Raw genomic sequence first — 17555 nt, forward strand, 5'->3', positions numbered from 1 at the left:
CACACCACTGCCGCCAACATACTGCAGTCACACCACCGCCAACATACTGCAGTCACACTACCGCCAGCATACCGCACACCACAGCCATCCTTCTGAAATAACGCCACCATCATTGTGCATTCACACTACCGCCATCATCATACTGCAGTCCCACCACGGCCATGCTACTGCAATCACACCACCATTATAGTGCAGTCACACCATCGCCATCCTACTGCCATCACACCACCGCCACCTTCATACTGCAATCACACCAACAACATACTGCAATCACACCACCGTCATCATGCTGATGTCACACCACCGCCATCATGCTGATGTCACACCACCGCCATTAAACTGTAGCCACACCACCTTCATATTGCAGTCCTCACGCCACCATCGCTAATATACTGTAGCCACACCACCATCATACTGCAAGCACACCACCAGTTGCCATCCTTCTGTAGCCATATCACTGCTACCATTATACTGTAGTTACCACCACCATCATGTTGTAGTCACGTTACACCACCGTTATACTGTAGTCACCAGAACCATCATATTGTAGTCATGTCACAGCATCACTATATTGTAGTCACCAGCACCACCGCCATTGTACTGTACTCACATTAGTACCATCATACTGTAGTCACACCACAATATTGTACTGACGTCATACCCCCACCATTATACTGTAGTCACACAACCACCATCGTATTGAAGTCACATCACATACTGTAGTCAGAACACCACCATCATGCTGTAGTCACATCACCACCATCATATTTCTAGTCACACCACTGCAGCCATCATACTATAGTCACACCATCATACTGTAGTCACATCATTACCATCATATTGTAGTCACATCACCCCCACCATCATACTAGTCACACCACCTCAACCACGATCATACTGTAGTCACACCACTGCCGCTATCATACTATAATCACACCACCATCATCATATTGTAGTCACACTACCACCATCATACTGTAGTCACACCACTTCTGCCATCATACTGTAGTCACCACCATCATATTGTAGTCACACCACTGCTGTCATCATACAGTAGTCACATCACTGCTCCCATCGTACTGTAGTCACACCACTGCTGCCATCATACAGTAGTCACATCACTGCTCCCATCATACTGTAGTCACATTACTACCATCATATTGTAGTCACATCACTGCTGCCATCATACTGTAGTCACCACCATCATATTGTAGTCCCATCACTGCTGCCATCATACTGTAGTTACCACCATCATATTGTAGTCACACCACTGCTGCATCATACTGTAGTCACATCACTGCTCCCATCATTCTGTAGTCACACCACTGCTGCCATCATACAGTAGTCACATCACTGCTCCCATCATACTGTAGTCACATCATTACCATCATATTGTAGTCACATCACCCCCACCATCATACTAGTCACACCACCTCAACCACGATCATACTGTAGTCACACCACTGCCGCTATCATACTATAATCACACCACCATCATCATATTGTAGTCACACTACCACCATCATACTATAGTCACACCACTACTGCCATCATACTGTAGTCACACCACTGCTGCCATCATACTGTAGTCACATCACTGCTCCCATCGTACTGTAGTCACATCACTGCTCCCATCGTACTGTAGTCACATTACTACCATCATATTGTAGTCCCATCACTGCTGCCATCATACTGTAGTCACCATCATCATATTGTAGTCACACCACTGCTGCCATCATACTGTAGTCACATCACTGCTCCCATCATACTGTAGTCACATTACTACCATCATATTGTAGTCACATCACTGCTGCCATCATACAGTAGTCACCACCAACATCATATTGTAGTCACATCACTGCTCCCATCGTACTGTAGTCACATCACTGCTCCCATCGTACTGTAGTCACATTACTACCATCATATTGTAGTCCCATCACTGCTGCCATCATACTGTAGTCACCATCATCATCATATTTTAGTCACACCACTGCTGCCATCATACTGTAGTCACATCACTGCTCCCATCATACTGTAGTCACATTACTACCATCATATTGTAGTCACATCACTGCTGCCATCATACAGTAGTCACCACCAACATCATATTGTAGTCACACCACTGCTGCCATCATACTGTAGTCACACCACTGCTGCCATCATACATTAGTCACATCACTGCTGCCATCATACTGTAGTCACACCACCGCTGTCATCATATTGTAGTCACAGCACCGCTGCCATCATACTGTATTCAGACCGCCAACCTCATACAGTAGTCACATCACTGTTCCCATCATACTGTAGTCACACCACCACCACCATCATACTGTAGTCACACCACCACCACCATCATATTGTAGTCACACCACTGCTGCGATCATACTGTAGTCACATCACTGCTGCCATCATACTGTAGTCACACTACTGCTGCCATCATACTGTAGTCACACCACCACAGTCGTCATTAAACTTGCTAGTGGAAAAATTAGTAGATTCGGAGTTGTGGTGAGGAATAAGTGTTTAAGCGCAGTGTGTAGGTAAGGCGGGAGGAGCTGTGTACACAGACATGGTGTAGCTTGTATATACAGGAGCTGTGTACACAATGATATTCACAATGTCCTGTCAGTAAACACGGTGATCAGTTCCCATGCAGAGAACAGCAGGGCTTCCAATGTTACTCAGTAGCAGCCACTGCAGGGGACGTGGCTCCACCTCACCCACTCCCCAATTTACCAATGTGGCTTCCTCTAGTATCACTCTGCTTGTAGTTATGAAGGTTTGCTGACATTAATAGTACCATTGTGTCAGTAAAATCTGTGCAGCTCCGCAAACTTGTGACTTATCTGCACCGTGTTGGAGGATCCAGTACTGATCACTCTGACTGGGTGACCTGTCTTCAGCTTACTTACATGTGGTCAGAGTGACGCACCGTGAACTACCACTCCTATCATCTGTCCTGCACCTTAGGGCAGTCCCACACGTCCAGATAATTCCGGTACCGGAATTATCCGTGTCCGTGTGCCCGTGCGTTTCTGTGGCACATCAGTGTGGCACACGTGCGGCACATGTGTGCCGCCCATGTGCCGACTGGGTACCACACGCACCGTGCAGGAGACAGCGCTACAGTAAGCGCTGTCCCCCCCACGTGGTGCTGAAGCTGCGATTCATATCTTCTCTGCAGCAGCGTTTGCTGTAGAGAAGATGTGAATAATCCTTTTTTTTTTGGTTCTCGTGTTTATAATAAAGATCCATGTCCCCACCACCCTCCCACCCCCTGTGCGCCCGCCCGCTGTTATTAAAATACTCACCCGGCTCCCTCGCTGGCGCTGCTTCCTGTCCTGGACGCACCTTCTACTGTATGAGCGGTCACGTGGGGCCCTCCATTACAGAAATGAATATGCGGCTCCACCCCTATGGGAGGTGGAGCCGCATATTCATGACTGTAATGGGCGGCCCCACGTGACCGCTCATACAGTAGAAGGTGCGGCCAGGACAGGAAGCAGCGCCAGCGAGGGAGCCGGGTGAGTATTTTAATAACAGGGGGCGGGCGCACAGGGGGTGGGGACATGGATCTTTATTATAAACACGAGAAACAACAAAAAAAAAGGATTATTCATATCTTCTCTACAGCAAACGCTGCTGCAGAGAAGATATGAATGGCGACTTCAGAACCACGTGGGGGGGACAGCGCTTACTGTAGCGCTGTCTCCTGCACGGCACATGGAATGCGGTACGTGTTTTACACGGACCCATTGACTTTAATGGGTTCGTGTAATCCGTGCGCTCCCACGAACACTGACATGTCTCAGTGGTTTCCAAACGGACACACGGTCCGTGAAAACACGCTGACATGTGCAGAGACACATTGATTTCAATGTGTCTACGTGAGTCAGTGTCTCCGGTACGTGAGGAAACTGTCACCTCACCTACCGGAGCCACTGACGTGTGAAACCGGCCTTAGAGCACACGAGGGCGTATTATGGATTTGTGATATGACAGATATGAGAAGACATGTATGTTGATTTTAGGGCAGATTCCCAAGGACGAACATGTAGTAGAAAAGCTTTGTATGAGAGTTCATGAACACTTCACAAAAAATATCTGCAGTGCTTGTTGACCTACGCTGCAATGCAAAGGGTGAAGAGTGTGCAGCTCACCTACACCGTGTCACAGTACAAATGCACATGTCAATGTAAGTGTACATTGCCATGGAGCAGATTTTTTGCTGCTGATTTGCTAGTTTAACGCAATCTCTTTCCCACAATGCGTCAAAAACACAAATTGCCCTATGATGCGGCCTGGAAATCTGCTGCATGTCAGTTTATCCTGCAGATGTCCCTCTGCAACGTGAGGACGATTCGCATCTTTTCTGCAGCTAAATCTGCAGCAAATACGTAGGAACATCCCCTAAGACTTTGTTTGTATATTTTCTTAGTGTAGATTTGCTCTAAAATCCTCACCAAAAACATTTGGAACTCTCTTCCTAAAAGAATTCTGCTTTGCTAAGGAGTTTTTTCAGCTTTTCTTTCCTGGGGAGGTTTCGCCAGGACCTCTGTGTGTGCGCTGCAGAAGATGAGGCGTCCGCTTCTTACTACATTTGTTGCATCTTTTCGGCAGCCGTGCACCCATGAAAGACAGGAGGACATTAATTAAGATGAATTTTAGGGCATCGCTTATCCACGCCACTTCCCCACAAACGTTTGGAGGAGCTGATAGAGACTGTAAAGAATGTAAAATGACGCAATCTTTTTTTTTTTCTGGATTGTGCAAAAAAACTGCAACATTTCAAAGTGTTTTAGGCCCAAATTCTAAGCGCAAGAACTGATTGATGAATCGAGGATTTTGTTGCGGAAAGTTCTCTAAGTTTCTCGTTTATCTGATATCATCCTCGTTCAGAAGAACAGAAGCGATTTCTGCCCAGAAATCTGCAATGTGGGAATTGAGCCCAAGTGTTGCCGCCAAGTAGTCGTATTGCAGGGTTAGGAGGATGTGGGCTGTGAGGATGGAGGAGTGGGCCTCTGTGCTGACCCGGCCTCCCTCGGGTGTGTCCGCACTGTCAGGTGGGTGTAACGCTCTGTAGATCAGGAAGTTTTCCTGATTGGTGACACAGACAAAATGAAGAAGACATCGAGGTATGGAGTGTCAGCGCTGAGGGGGCACATATTATCCGGCTACATTGTAACATGTCACTTTCTGTCTCTACAGCAAAAGCAAACAAGTCGTCTTCTACCCGGGTGAGTGCCGCGGGCGCTGCTGCGTGTCCGTTCTTGTAGCGTGTGTTTGGTGTCGTCCTCGTCTCCAGCGACACGGTCCGTGCTGTAATATTTACCGCAGGTGAATCAGTAGCTGCAGACGGTGATAATGATCTCAGCCTTGTCTGCAGATAATAAGCCGATAATGAACGCCATCTGGGAGGATGTGCGCAGGGGGCGGAGGAGACGGCCTGGGACGCTGCGATACACCCGACATTATCACATACTTACATGAGACGTTTCCAACTGCATAGGAAAATGCAGAAAAAAAAATAAAGGTTTTTTTTTTTTTTTTGCAGGTGAAATCCATATATTTTATATTCTCATAGTAAATTGACATTTTGACAATCAGGGTAAAATCTGATGTAAATGTAGCCATGTAGTGCCAGCTGTCCAGTATGTCCCCCGCTCACACATCATGTGTTGTAGAACTACAATTCCCATCATGCTCTGCTGGCAGGGGCTGTAATATATGCAGTGCACACATGGGACCAGGAACAGTTCACACTCTGCATTATGTGGTATAAAGTAAAATCAACAAAAACGTGGAAAAACACGTCAAATCGGCCATAGATGGTGCATGACGGCGGAAAACCGTAAAATGCAAAACAGCGATTGCATTCAGATATTCTGTCATGTGTGAACAGGGTCTGTAAAGATCAAACGGTGTGATCCTGCCCAATAAAGAAGCAGAGGAGCATGTGAGCGGGGCAGTCGGTGCCCTGGTACATTGGGACTTTACCCAGCACCTGGCGCCAGCACTCACGGGGCGACACGGAATAGATTGTCGCCTCTATTGACTGATCGTTATAGGCGTGTTTGTTTTTTGTGTGTTAAATTCAAATATTTAAACCAGGGTAACCATTAGTATACTAATCATAATACACCCCATAAAACCAATTTTATTTGTTAAATAGTTAAAATACCACCAACCTGTGGTCATACCATACACCCCAAACACACCGTGAAAATTTGGTATAGGGATGAGTGCTCCTACAATGATTAAGTAAAAAGGGCAGCACACTGCAGCGCCAAAACATGCAAACTTGAAAACACGAAATTTGAACTGCATTACTGCACTAGAAATATGAAAAATGAGAGCTTTTAGCGCATAAAAATGGCCATATTTATGTGTACCTCGTAGCCAAAAAAGCTCTCATTTTTCATATTTCTAGTGCAGTGATGCAGTTCAAATTTCGTGTTTTCAATTTTGCATGTTTTGGCGCTGCAGTGTGCTGCCCTATTTACTTAACTATATACGAGTTGGCGACTCTGGGTTCAGCACCTGTTCACACTCAGTCTATGTTTGGATGTGCAGGTCAGGTTTTTGAAATGTATTCTTTAGCCTTCTGATCGTGCACTCCCCGCCTCCTAGCCACAGGTGTTTTAATTATAGTAGGTCCAATACCCCTCCACAGAGAGAGAGAATTTGAGTCCAAGAAGAGGTTTCACATGTACCCATTCAGATGGAGACGTTTATTCTCGGTGAGGTAGGTCAAGCGTAGGACCTCGTATAAGAGAGATGCCGTAAAGTGGCTACGAGGTACACATAAATATGGCCATTTTTATGCGCTAAAAGCTCTCATTTTTCATATTTCTAGTGCAGTGATGCAGTTCAAATTTCGTGTTTTCAAGTTTGCATGTTTTGGCGCTGCAGTGTGCTGCCCTATTTATTTAACTATATACGAGTTGGCGACTCTGGGTTCAGCACCTGTTCACACTCAGTCTATGTTTGGATTTGCAGGTCAGGTTTTTGAAATGCTCCTACAATGAGTCCTAAGCTGGTGCCTGCCTGTCTGCGGGGGTTGGCGCCCTAGGGGAAGTGTTGTGGCGCCCCCGCTCAATGATGGCTGGCCCTGGGGTCCCTCAATAAACCCTAATGATCCAGTGGGGTCCCTCAATAAACCCTAATGATCCAGTTGGGTCCCTCTACCCAGATATTTAACTGAAGGTACCCCTGACCACTATACACAGATCACTCCTATATATAAGGAATCCTAATCCCCACACATATGTGAGATACAGACGTCTATGATAGTACATTGGGATTCCTTATATATAGGAGTGATCTGTGTATAGTTGTCAGGGGTACCTTCAGTTCAATATCTGGGTAGAGGGACCCAATTGGATCATTAGGGTTTATTGAGGGACCCCAGGGCCAGCCATCATTGAGCGGGGCTGCCACAACGCTTCCCCTAGGGCGCCAACCCCCGCAGACAGGCAGACACCAGCTTAGGAATCATTGTTGGAGCACTCATCCCTATACCAAATTTTCACGGTGTGTATGGTATGACCACAGGTTGGTGGTATTTTAACTATTTAACAAATAAAATTGGTTTTGTGGGGTATATTGTGTTTGTTTTGTGTGTTGTCTTCTCACAGGGTGGAAATAATGAATAATAGCTGAACGATAACCCTCATCATTATCGTAAGGGCCCCAGACCGTATTCACTATGTACGGCCAGCTGCTAGTCCACTCAGATGTATCGTCCTGTCCGCTCCTCTGGGGGGCTGCTGGGGAGATTAGAGGGACCCCAGTAATCTTCACCTGTTTGTGAAGACTTGTTAAAAAAAAAAAAAAAAAGTGTCACAAAATAGAGAAAAAGGGGCTCAAAAATGCAAAGCAGATCCCGGCCGTGAACCTCCAATAAAAAAATGTTCTTATGATACATCCCAGTGGTCCGTGGACCCACGTTGTTATCCCGCCGATCACTTGTGGTCATATGCAGCCTCTTCATGTTCCTTCTTGCTTTGTGCTGTGTTTTTTTTTTTTGTGTGTGACCTTATTTCACCTACTGAAAATAGAAAGTTAGTTGTGTCTCCTGAGCCGCTGCTTCCTTGTCGTTCTCTGCCGGACACTCACAATTTTCTGATCTCTCCCCTTACAGAAGAGGGCGTTGTGAAGCTCTACCTGCGGGGGCGCTCTGTTCCACTCTACGTGCCGGATTCACTGGTCGCGTCTTACAGTCTAGAAGCAAAAGGAGAACTTCCCCCGAAGGAGCTGCAGCTGGAATGGGTGTATCCTGATGTGTAATGTCCGGGAGTCGCCTCTCGCCCCCTCCCCAGAGGTCTAACATCAGAAATTGGCTATGACTTTCTCAGATTGGCTGCATGGGTCCATCCCAGCCAATAAAGCTTCCAAAGTGAGGTGCCAGGGTCTCATGGGGTCTGGTGGATGGAGCCCTGTGGGTCTGGTGGGTGGAGCCCTGCGGGTCTCGGGTCTGGTGGGTAGAGCCCTGTGGGTCTTGTGGGTGGAGCCCTGCAGGTCTTGTGGGTGGAGCCCTGCGGGTCTTGTGGGGTCTGGTGGGTGGAGCCCTGCGGGTCTTGTGGGGTCTGGTGGGTGGAGCCCTGCGGGTCTTGTGGGGTCTGGTGGGTGGAGCCCTGCGGGTCTTGTGGGATCTGGTGAGTGGAGCCCTGCGGGTCTTGTGGGGTCTGGTGGGTGGAGCCCTGCGGGTCTTGTGGGGTCTGGTGGGTGGAGCCCTGCGGGTCTTGTGGGATCTGGTGAGTGGAGCCCTGCGGGTCTTGTGGGTGGAGCCCTGTGGGTCTCATGGGGTCTCGTCTGTGGAGTCCTGCGGGTCTTGTGGGATCTGGTGAGTGGAGCCCTGCGGGTCTTGTGGGGCCTGGTGGGTGGAGCCCTGTGGGTCTTGTGGGTGGAGCCCTGCGGGTCTCATGAAGTCTGGTGGGTGGAGCCTTGCAGGTCTCATGGGATTCTAGCTTGGAGGTGGTTTCCCTTTATCATATACATTAATAATCTCTTGTCTGACGTCATTGTCCTTGATCTCAGAAATTCACAGATATGGGTATAGGGGTCGGGATTGTCGCACCAATCTCTACATCCTCCCGTCCGGAGAGTTATTGTATTTTACAGCAGCTGTCTGCGTCTTGTACGACCCTGCAGCCGGCACACAGAGGCACTACCGGGGACACACAGACGACATCAAAAGGTCAGTGGAGGCCATCATTACACCAGCTGATGTTTGGGGTGACTCTACCCCTATTTTACGTTCTTGCTGGATTTTTGTCACTATGTGATTAGGGCGTAAAGCTTTTTCTCCATCTTATAGTATTGCTGTCCATCCAGATTCGGTCACAATTGCAAGCGGGCAAGTGGCGGGTAACTCTCAGGATGGTAAGGTGAGTACGGGATGATTGGCGCTGGGTATTATTCTTTCCGGCTCCAGTGTTTAATGACTGAGGAGACCTCTTCTATTGATGACAATCACTGTTGACACCTCTGTACGGTGCAGAGAATATGTTATTCTATATGATAACCCAGAATCCGGTCTTATTATTCTCCCCATTTCTGTCTCCATATAACCATCCTGCCCCTAGTCTTTGCCCCCCCATGTCCGGATCTGGCACTCTGTCAGCCTGTGTACCCTTCACGTGATCGGAGTGGGACATTTTGACAGAGCGGTCACCTGTCTGAGTTTCTCCAAAACAGTGAGTAAAGTTGTGGTATCTTGAATGGAATACCGCCTACACCCGTCATACAACGTGACCTCCGCTCCTTCCTTGTGCTCGGCAGGATGGCGGGAGTCATCTGTGCGCGTGTGATGAATCTGGAGACCACGTCTTGTCGGTGTGGCAGTGGCAGCGTGAAATGAAGGTGACGGAAGTCAAGGTACGAGATCCTCTTCAGATTGCTGAGCGTTATATGTGAAACTTATAAATACTTGTTAATCGATGCCGTTTATATGTGCCCAGTGTTCTACAGAGCCCGTGCTCGCCGCCATTTTTCACCCAACAGAACCCAACCTGATTATAACTTGTGGGAAGTCCCAGCTTTATTACTGGAGCCTGGAGCCGGCCCCCGCGGGAGCGGCTGCGGGGACAACAGCCACTTTGAGCAAGAGACAGGGGGTCTTTGAGGTAAGAAGGGAAGAAAGAACTGACGCCATCTTTGTAATGAGAAAAAGGCAGAAATTGGGGGCTCATCCGGGACCCTGGTACTTGTAGAAACAAGGCAATGTGAACCAAACTGGTTCATGGGGAATTAGTAATGACTTGGACACATCAGCCTTCTTTCATGATAAATTATTTATTTTTTATTTAATTTTTTTTTAGTAAAAGTTTGTATTTTAAGTCTATGTATTTTTGTGCCTATGGACTTTGTGCCAGGATTTGTAGTAAAGACACGAAACAATCAATGAAATAGAGGATGCAATGAACTTGTCTTCCATGTCTGTCCTCCACAGAAACACGAGAAGCCGCGCTTTGTCCTGTGTCTGGCATTTGCTGAGAACGGAGATGTCGTCACCGGAGATTCTAACGGCAATTTGTTTATATGGGGTAAAGGTAGGAAGAATCGTGAAGCGTTCCCCTGCAGACATCGTGGCGACGCAGCGCAATTCATAGGCCTCGGTGTGCTTCCCTTTCAGGCAGTCACAGGATCTCCCAGGCGGTGTGCGGTGCTCACGATGGCGGGGTCTTCGCTTTATGTGTGTGCAGAGATGGGACGCTATTATCCGGAGGAGGCAAGGACGGCAGAATCATACTGTGGGACCGCGAATATAAGAAAGTGCGGGAGACTCGGGTATGAGAGCGCAGAGGCCAGGCCTATGTTCCTGTGATGAGACTTTGGGGATGAACTTGTACTCGATGCGCTTTATGTTTTAGATTCCAGAATGTTACGGCCCAGTGCGAACCATCGCCGAGGGTCGAGGAGGAGACGCCCTGTACGTTGGCACCACAAAGAACTGTGTGATGAGCGGCAGCCTGGAGAACAAGCTCAGCTGCCTAATCCAGGTACTGAATGGGAGAAATATGACGTAGGATGGCGCAACATTATGTCTAGTGATCCCTGCGGCCAGCCCTGCCATCTGGCTGCTCGCAATGTATTATGCCCTAAAACACACGTGTAATCTTTTCTCTTTTGGTTCAGGGTCACACAGATGAACTCTGGGGTCTCTCGTGTCATCCATCTCTTGAACTGTTTCTGACCTGTGGACACGATAAACTGGTTCATCTCTGGAACAGCAAAGGCCATGAACCTGTGTGGACCACCACCCTGGAGGTGAGAGTTGGGTGTGATAAGATGTTCCGCAGCATCTCCCATTTCTGTATGACATATCATACACAAGGTTTACATGGTGTCCTACCTGCAGGTGATGTGTGCAGGCACGGTGTGTTCCTGGTGATATCTGGACTTCTATCATGTGGACCGCCATCACCTCAGTATAACTGTACATCTTGAAGTTTCTTGCTTTGTACTGATCCTGGAACACAATAGATAAATAATTTATGCAATGAATAAACATGCGGTAATGAAGGCAACATGGCGTCTTATGATGCTTCCTGTAGTTGTGATGTCACTCGGTATTCCTGCCTGTGTGTAGCCATCTATAGCCGTGGCCACTGGAGATCACAGGCAGATATTATACGGGCGGTGACCAGTAACTATCTCAGGGCAAGCCGCACTAATATTACTGACTATTAGACTCTATTCTGTCATTTATTGGGGATGGGGGATCATGCATTTTATTCAGGGGTCTTCACAACGATGAGATAAATGCAGACCTGGGAGTCATTCCTGCACAGCCCATATGGATGCCATGTACAGATATGAATGTGTATGATCAATGCACAATCCTGGATATGTAACCTTCTGTGTACACCGTTGTCATAAACCTATCCGTACATGTGGTGAGATGTCGTCTTTCCTCAGGATCCTGCTCGAGTGGCCGGATTCCATCCATCTGGAAACGTTGTAGCTGTGGGGACCACAACTGGGAGGTGAGTGACTGGATAAAGCTATATCCTACCATATTAGCAAGTTGTCCGCTCTGCGTGCGTGGAGTGGCGCTCCTCGGCTCTGCGTGCGTGGAGTGGCGCTCCTCGGCTCTGCGTGCGTGGAGTTGCGCTCCTTTTGCTCAGGGCTGGTTTCAGAGAAATTCTGATTTCACATTATGATATTACCAGTACATCTTCCAGCCCATAGACTGTCTCATAAGACACGTGGATGATACCTGGCGATCATACGTACCACCGGGTATGTGGAGATGTGAGCCCAAAAATAGAAGAGCTAGGCACCGAACACTAACATCAGGGGGGAATAAGATCTCTCGGGGCCATGAGGGAAAGCAGTGGTGTGTAATAAAGTCCCTACTGAGAGCTGGAAGAGCCGGGAAAAATATGTAGACAATCCTCTTATCAAGCTGAGACTGAAGTTTATACATTGGTGCTCGTACATAGAGACAAAGTATAAGAGAGAAGTTACAGCTCTCAACAAGCCGCATAAAAATCTTCCCTTACTTCCAAAATAAATGCACATGACGAGACATTACATGGTGCGGGACTGGGTATACACTCCTACACCATGTACCTGTCCCGTTATATGCACTCATTTTGGAAGACTTTTATGCGGTTTGGTGAGTGCCGTAACTTCTCTCATTATCATGTGTAGGTCTGATCTCATCAGCTTGTGATGCAACAATGAGCGGTGCCGGACGGACAAGCACTTTAAGTTTAAGGGTTATCTGGTAAAAACGAATTGTCATCTATCCATGGTGGTTGAAAAAGTATTGATCTGCGAGGGAGGGGGGATGATGACTGGACCCGCACTTATTGGCAGAACAGGGCATTTTCTATCCCGTTAGTGAAGCAGCCATGCGTACGACTAGTGTTGAGGTGCAGTATATAAAGATAAAGATTATTATTATTAGTATAATGCTCACCAGCAGGTGTGCAGTGTCCTGCAGGCATTGCTCTGTGACTATCGGGCTGTGTGTCCTGACACTGAACAGCCGCTGTCAGGACACAGGATAAGTCTGTCAATATGGTCACTGGCTCCCAGACAGTAGAAGACATGGAGCAGAGGTGGCCGTACTGCTCTCTTGACCTCTGCCAACTCTATTAAGCTACTAATATCTGGATGTGCTGCTGATCTCCCTGTCTCTTGTCCTGCTGAGTGCAGCACTGTCCAGTGACATCTGTGGCCTCATCGCAGGCAGACGTCAGCACAGCACTGCTCATCTCTGCAGCCTCGGCATCTGCGGAGGTGACCGGTGCACTCCCGACCTCTGCTGCGGAGATGGAGCCACAGATAATACTGCACAGCGCAGTACTCAGCAGGACAAGAGGCAGAGAGATCTCAGCACTAGTGATGAGCGAACGTGCTCGGATAACATCTTATAGGAGCATGCTCAGGTGTTATCCGAGTATCATGTAGTGCTTGTATATTATGTTCCAGTCCCTGCGGCTGCATGATTTGTGGCTGTTCCGACAGCCACAAATCATGCAGCCACAGGGACTCGAACATAATATACGAGCATGTCCAATATACTCGGATAAGACACGAGCATTCTCAGATAACAAGAAGGATAACACAAAATAAACCAGAGCCGTCACACATTCTGCTAAACACAGTCGCTCGTCAGCGTAAGCCTGCAGTGTGTGTTCTCGCAATACCCCTTCTCAAGAGGTAAGGCCGAGTCCAGGAGGCCCAGCTTCTTCATCGCCCCATATCTGCAGACAGTGACTTTGCAAATATCTGTCATGGCTTGTCTGAGTTCTCCTCCAGGTTTCACTTTCAAGCTTTCCCTTTGATGATCATCACATCTTTCTTTCTATTTTTCTTCTGCAGCCTGAACAAGTCTTAACACTTTCTATGTCAGGACATTTCTCTCCTCTTCGTGTATCTTGTCCTTTTGCTCTTTATTTTCCAGCCTTTGTCTTGTCTTTCCATGCTTTCTAATTCTCCTTCTAGGACAGATCTTTTGGATAGTTCCACTGCTTTATTTTTCACAGTATTTTCTTTATATCTGCTTTTGCTTTATCCATGTATTGACTACCCCTTCCAAGAGATGTCTTTCCAAGATGTGGGTAGATACAATGATACAGTGAAGTGTATGAGATGTGCAGGTGGATTACCTTTGTTTTCTCTTGCTCAGCACCTTCTTTCTGTATCTGCTTATTTGCAGTGTTTACATTCTCGCTGACTTTGGCCATTTGTTCAGATGTTGTCTGACCACTTGTTTTGTTATTATTTCCAGTGCTGTCATCACATTACAGATTCTTTTTTTCGGAATCCATTTTCATAGTTCATTAATGCTTTCTGGATGTCTGTGACGTGGGGATTTATACATGTGTGGATATAGTCATTGTGTTCATGTGTGAGGAGTCTCACTTGTTCTTTTATTGTACTGAGATTATATAAATTCTTATCAGCTTTGGCATCGGCTATCACCTGCCTTTCATATAGTCCATTATCAGCCATTTGCTTTATAACAGTTCTTCTAGAGTGGGAACATACAACATGTCTTTTACTCGTACGGTTGGATTCTAATTATTTTTACTGGACTGGAGGACTCAATGTTCTGTGCGTTTTGTTTTGCATTTACTCTTCTGTTATCAGCAATACAGATAATTTCCTTATTATTTAAGTCAAGTTCTCTGGAAAAAAAAATGTATTATGTCCTGCTTCAAGTTGACCCAAAGTCCAATGTACCCTCCTTATAATATCTGACTTCCATTCAATCATGGATCAGAGATTGTAGCTCTGACTTTTTTTCTAGCCCCTTTTGGCAAATGCCTGTTATTTTATTTCATACTGTATAGTCTTCCATTAATGCTCCTGTTTGTGTCATCTGAAACTTGCTCTAGTTTCCTTTTTGTGTGACTTTGCATCCATCGCTCTAAGGCTATGTGCACACGATGCGTTTTTGATGCATTTTCTTACGCGCATGAATGCTCCAAAAACACAATTGAATACTAAAGCAAGAAAATTGAATGACATCTATAAGATGCGCCATTTCTGGGGCGGCTGAGAGCTGATGTTTTTTTAGCCTGGGGGGATGCCAATATCCATGGTCCCTTCCCAGGCTATTAATTTCAGCTCGGAGCTGTCTGCCTAGCCTTTGCTGGTTTGATTTTATAGGGTGACCCCATGTCAATTTTTTTTCCTGGGGTTCCCCTGTAAACTAGCCAGTAAAGGCTAAGCAAACCGCTGTGATCTGTTGTTAATAGCCTGGGAACCTTTGGCTATTGGCTCTTTCCCAGAATATTAACATCTGCCCTCAGCCATCGGCTTTCCCTCTGCTGTTATTAAAATTATGCGGAAGCCCACGCAATTTTTATTTTTGAAAAATAAACATATTGCATTTCACGTAGATTTCTAACAGTTGCTTTGTTGTCGCAACACATGTAGGTTAATGTTCCTACATAGGCTGGTGTGTGTGTGTCTTTATTTAATATTAATGGGGGCATCTGGCTGAAGATGTTGAACAAGGAAATTACATCAGAATTTTTTTTTTTAATAATATATCTTTAATTAGCTCTATGGATGCACAAAAACGCATAAAAATGGTGCTAAGAGATGCAGAAACCTTGCAGAAATTTCTGCAAGCAAATGTGCAACGCGCGCACATAGTCTAAGGGTATGAGCACAGAATTAGGCTGCCGTCACACTAGCAGTATGTGGTCAGTATTTTACATCAGTATTTGTAGCCTAAACCAGGAGTGGAACAAATAGAGGAAAAGTATAATAGAAACATATGCACCACTTCTGCATTTATCACCCACTCCTGGTTTTGGCTACAAATACTGATGTAAAATTCTGACCAAATACTGCTAGTGTGACGGCAGCCTTAGGCTACTTTCACACTGGCGTTTTTTGCCAGACGTCACAATGCGTCGTTTATGGCAAAAAACGCATCCTGCAAAGTTGTTTGCAGGATGCGTTTTTGCCCCATAGATTAACATTAGCGACGCATTGCGACGCTTTGCCACACGTCGCAACCGTCGTGCGACGGTTGCGCCGTGTTGTGGCGGACCGCCGGGAGCAAAAAACGTTACATGTAACGTTTTTTGCTCCTGACGGACCGCTTTTTCCGACCGCGCATGCGCGGCCGGAACTCCGCCCCCACCTCCCCGCACCTCACAATGGGGCAGCGGATGCGCCGGAGAAATGCATCCGCTGCACCTGTTGTGCAGTGCGTCAAACGCTAGCGTCGGAATCTCTGCCCGACGCATTGCGACGGTGAGATTCCGACACTAGTGTGAAAGTAGCCATAGTTTGTGGAGCAGATTTCTCTGCAGGAAAAACAGTGTGTTAAATACACACGTGTTTTTTTCCCCCATTAATTTTAATGAGTGGAAAATGTTACAAAAAATGCTGAAAGATCAGACACTGCAGATTTGAAAAAATGCTTTGAAGGTTAAAATCTGCAAGGCAAAATTAGCAATATGTGCATAAGATTTCAGAAATCTCATTCACTTTGCTGCTACTGCAAAACGCTGCGCTTTTGGGGAAGAAAGAATGCGCTTGGTGGGAAAAACAAGATAATCCGTGGTTACACCTTTTAATAGCTAACAGAAATAAATGATGTTACAAGGCAAGCTTTCAAGACTTCTTAGGTCCCTTCCTCAGGCATGGTATAACAAGGTATCTGAAGACACACAAATATATTCACAAACAAAAAAGAAAGGCATGGTCTAATAAATTAACATTGAAATAAACAAACAGAGCTCGGAGAATGAATCCTTAACTGGATTAGATCAGTTGCATGTAAAGAAGCTGCGGAGACACCATCACGTGTTTCTCGACGCAAGCAGTGAATAGCCAGGCCTTTCCCTGGGAAGGAACAACCACGGGAAGGGCAGCATCCTATGAAGGAAAGCCACCTATGCCAAGCATGGTATCCATCCACAGACAGCTGTTTCGGGGTTTTTGCCCCTCATCAGTGTGGAGTAGGAATCTGGCTATTAGGAGCAGTGCCTAGTAAAAAGGCTATAAAGATGGATTAGATCAGTGGTGTGAAAGTTTTATAATCTTAATATCCTAGTAAGATCATCTATGAAGGTGGGGTGGGAGACTTGATTTTAAAAATGTAATTTTAGGATGGGTTAAGTGTTCATCGCTGTCCGTTTGAATGGAACAGATACAGTTATATCTAAGGGCCTGGCTGTAAACCATGGACTTTGCAATGTGTTTCAGGTGGAAGCTGTCCCATCTGAGGTATGTAGGATGGTCAATTGGTTTCCGATACACCGATATCTGGATTTATCTATTTTTACTTTTTATTGTGGTATCCAGAAAGTTGATTTCCGTTTCTGAGTGATCCAATGTCAAGTTTATTGTGGGATGAAATGTATTGAATTTTTCATGGAATTTTAGAAGTTCTTGTTCAGATTCAGTCCAGATTATTAAGCGGTCATTGATATAATTGAAATTGCCTATTGGCCTATTTCCATTATATCGACGACCTCTTAATAATCCCACAATAAACTTGATATTGGACCACTCAAAAACGGAAATCAACTTGGCTTGAGGTAGTGAGAAAAACTACTAAAAAACTTCAC

General features: G+C 46.3%; 1 protein-coding gene across 2 annotated transcripts in view; it reads left to right on the top strand.

Moving 5' to 3' along the window:
• Positions 1 to 17555, top strand: part of EML2 (EMAP like 2) — a 36816-nt gene that overhangs the window by 6994 nt on the left and 12267 nt on the right. The window contains exons 1-13 of one of the 2 annotated variants that reach the window (XM_069746157.1): positions 5078 to 5135; positions 5209 to 5237; positions 8144 to 8273; positions 9050 to 9199; positions 9320 to 9389; positions 9588 to 9698; positions 9784 to 9879; positions 9963 to 10127; positions 10454 to 10553; positions 10637 to 10791; positions 10875 to 11003; positions 11140 to 11271; positions 11923 to 11990. In XM_069746157.1, the coding sequence (XP_069602258.1) occupies positions 5119 to 5135; positions 5209 to 5237; positions 8144 to 8273; positions 9050 to 9199; positions 9320 to 9389; positions 9588 to 9698; positions 9784 to 9879; positions 9963 to 10127; positions 10454 to 10553; positions 10637 to 10791; positions 10875 to 11003; positions 11140 to 11271; positions 11923 to 11990 (1352 nt within the window). In that variant the 5' untranslated portion in view covers positions 5078 to 5118. Of the gene's footprint in view, positions 1 to 5077; positions 5136 to 5208; positions 5238 to 8143; positions 8274 to 9049; positions 9200 to 9319; positions 9390 to 9587; positions 9699 to 9783; positions 9880 to 9962; positions 10128 to 10453; positions 10554 to 10636; positions 10792 to 10874; positions 11004 to 11139; positions 11272 to 11922; positions 11991 to 17555 lie in introns of those variants that run through there. The other variant, XM_069746156.1, reaches the window with a different exon arrangement.

This window comes from Ranitomeya imitator, chromosome 2 (assembly GCF_032444005.1).
Source record: "Ranitomeya imitator isolate aRanImi1 chromosome 2, aRanImi1.pri, whole genome shotgun sequence".
Classification (NCBI taxonomy): domain Eukaryota; kingdom Metazoa; phylum Chordata; class Amphibia; order Anura; family Dendrobatidae; genus Ranitomeya; species Ranitomeya imitator.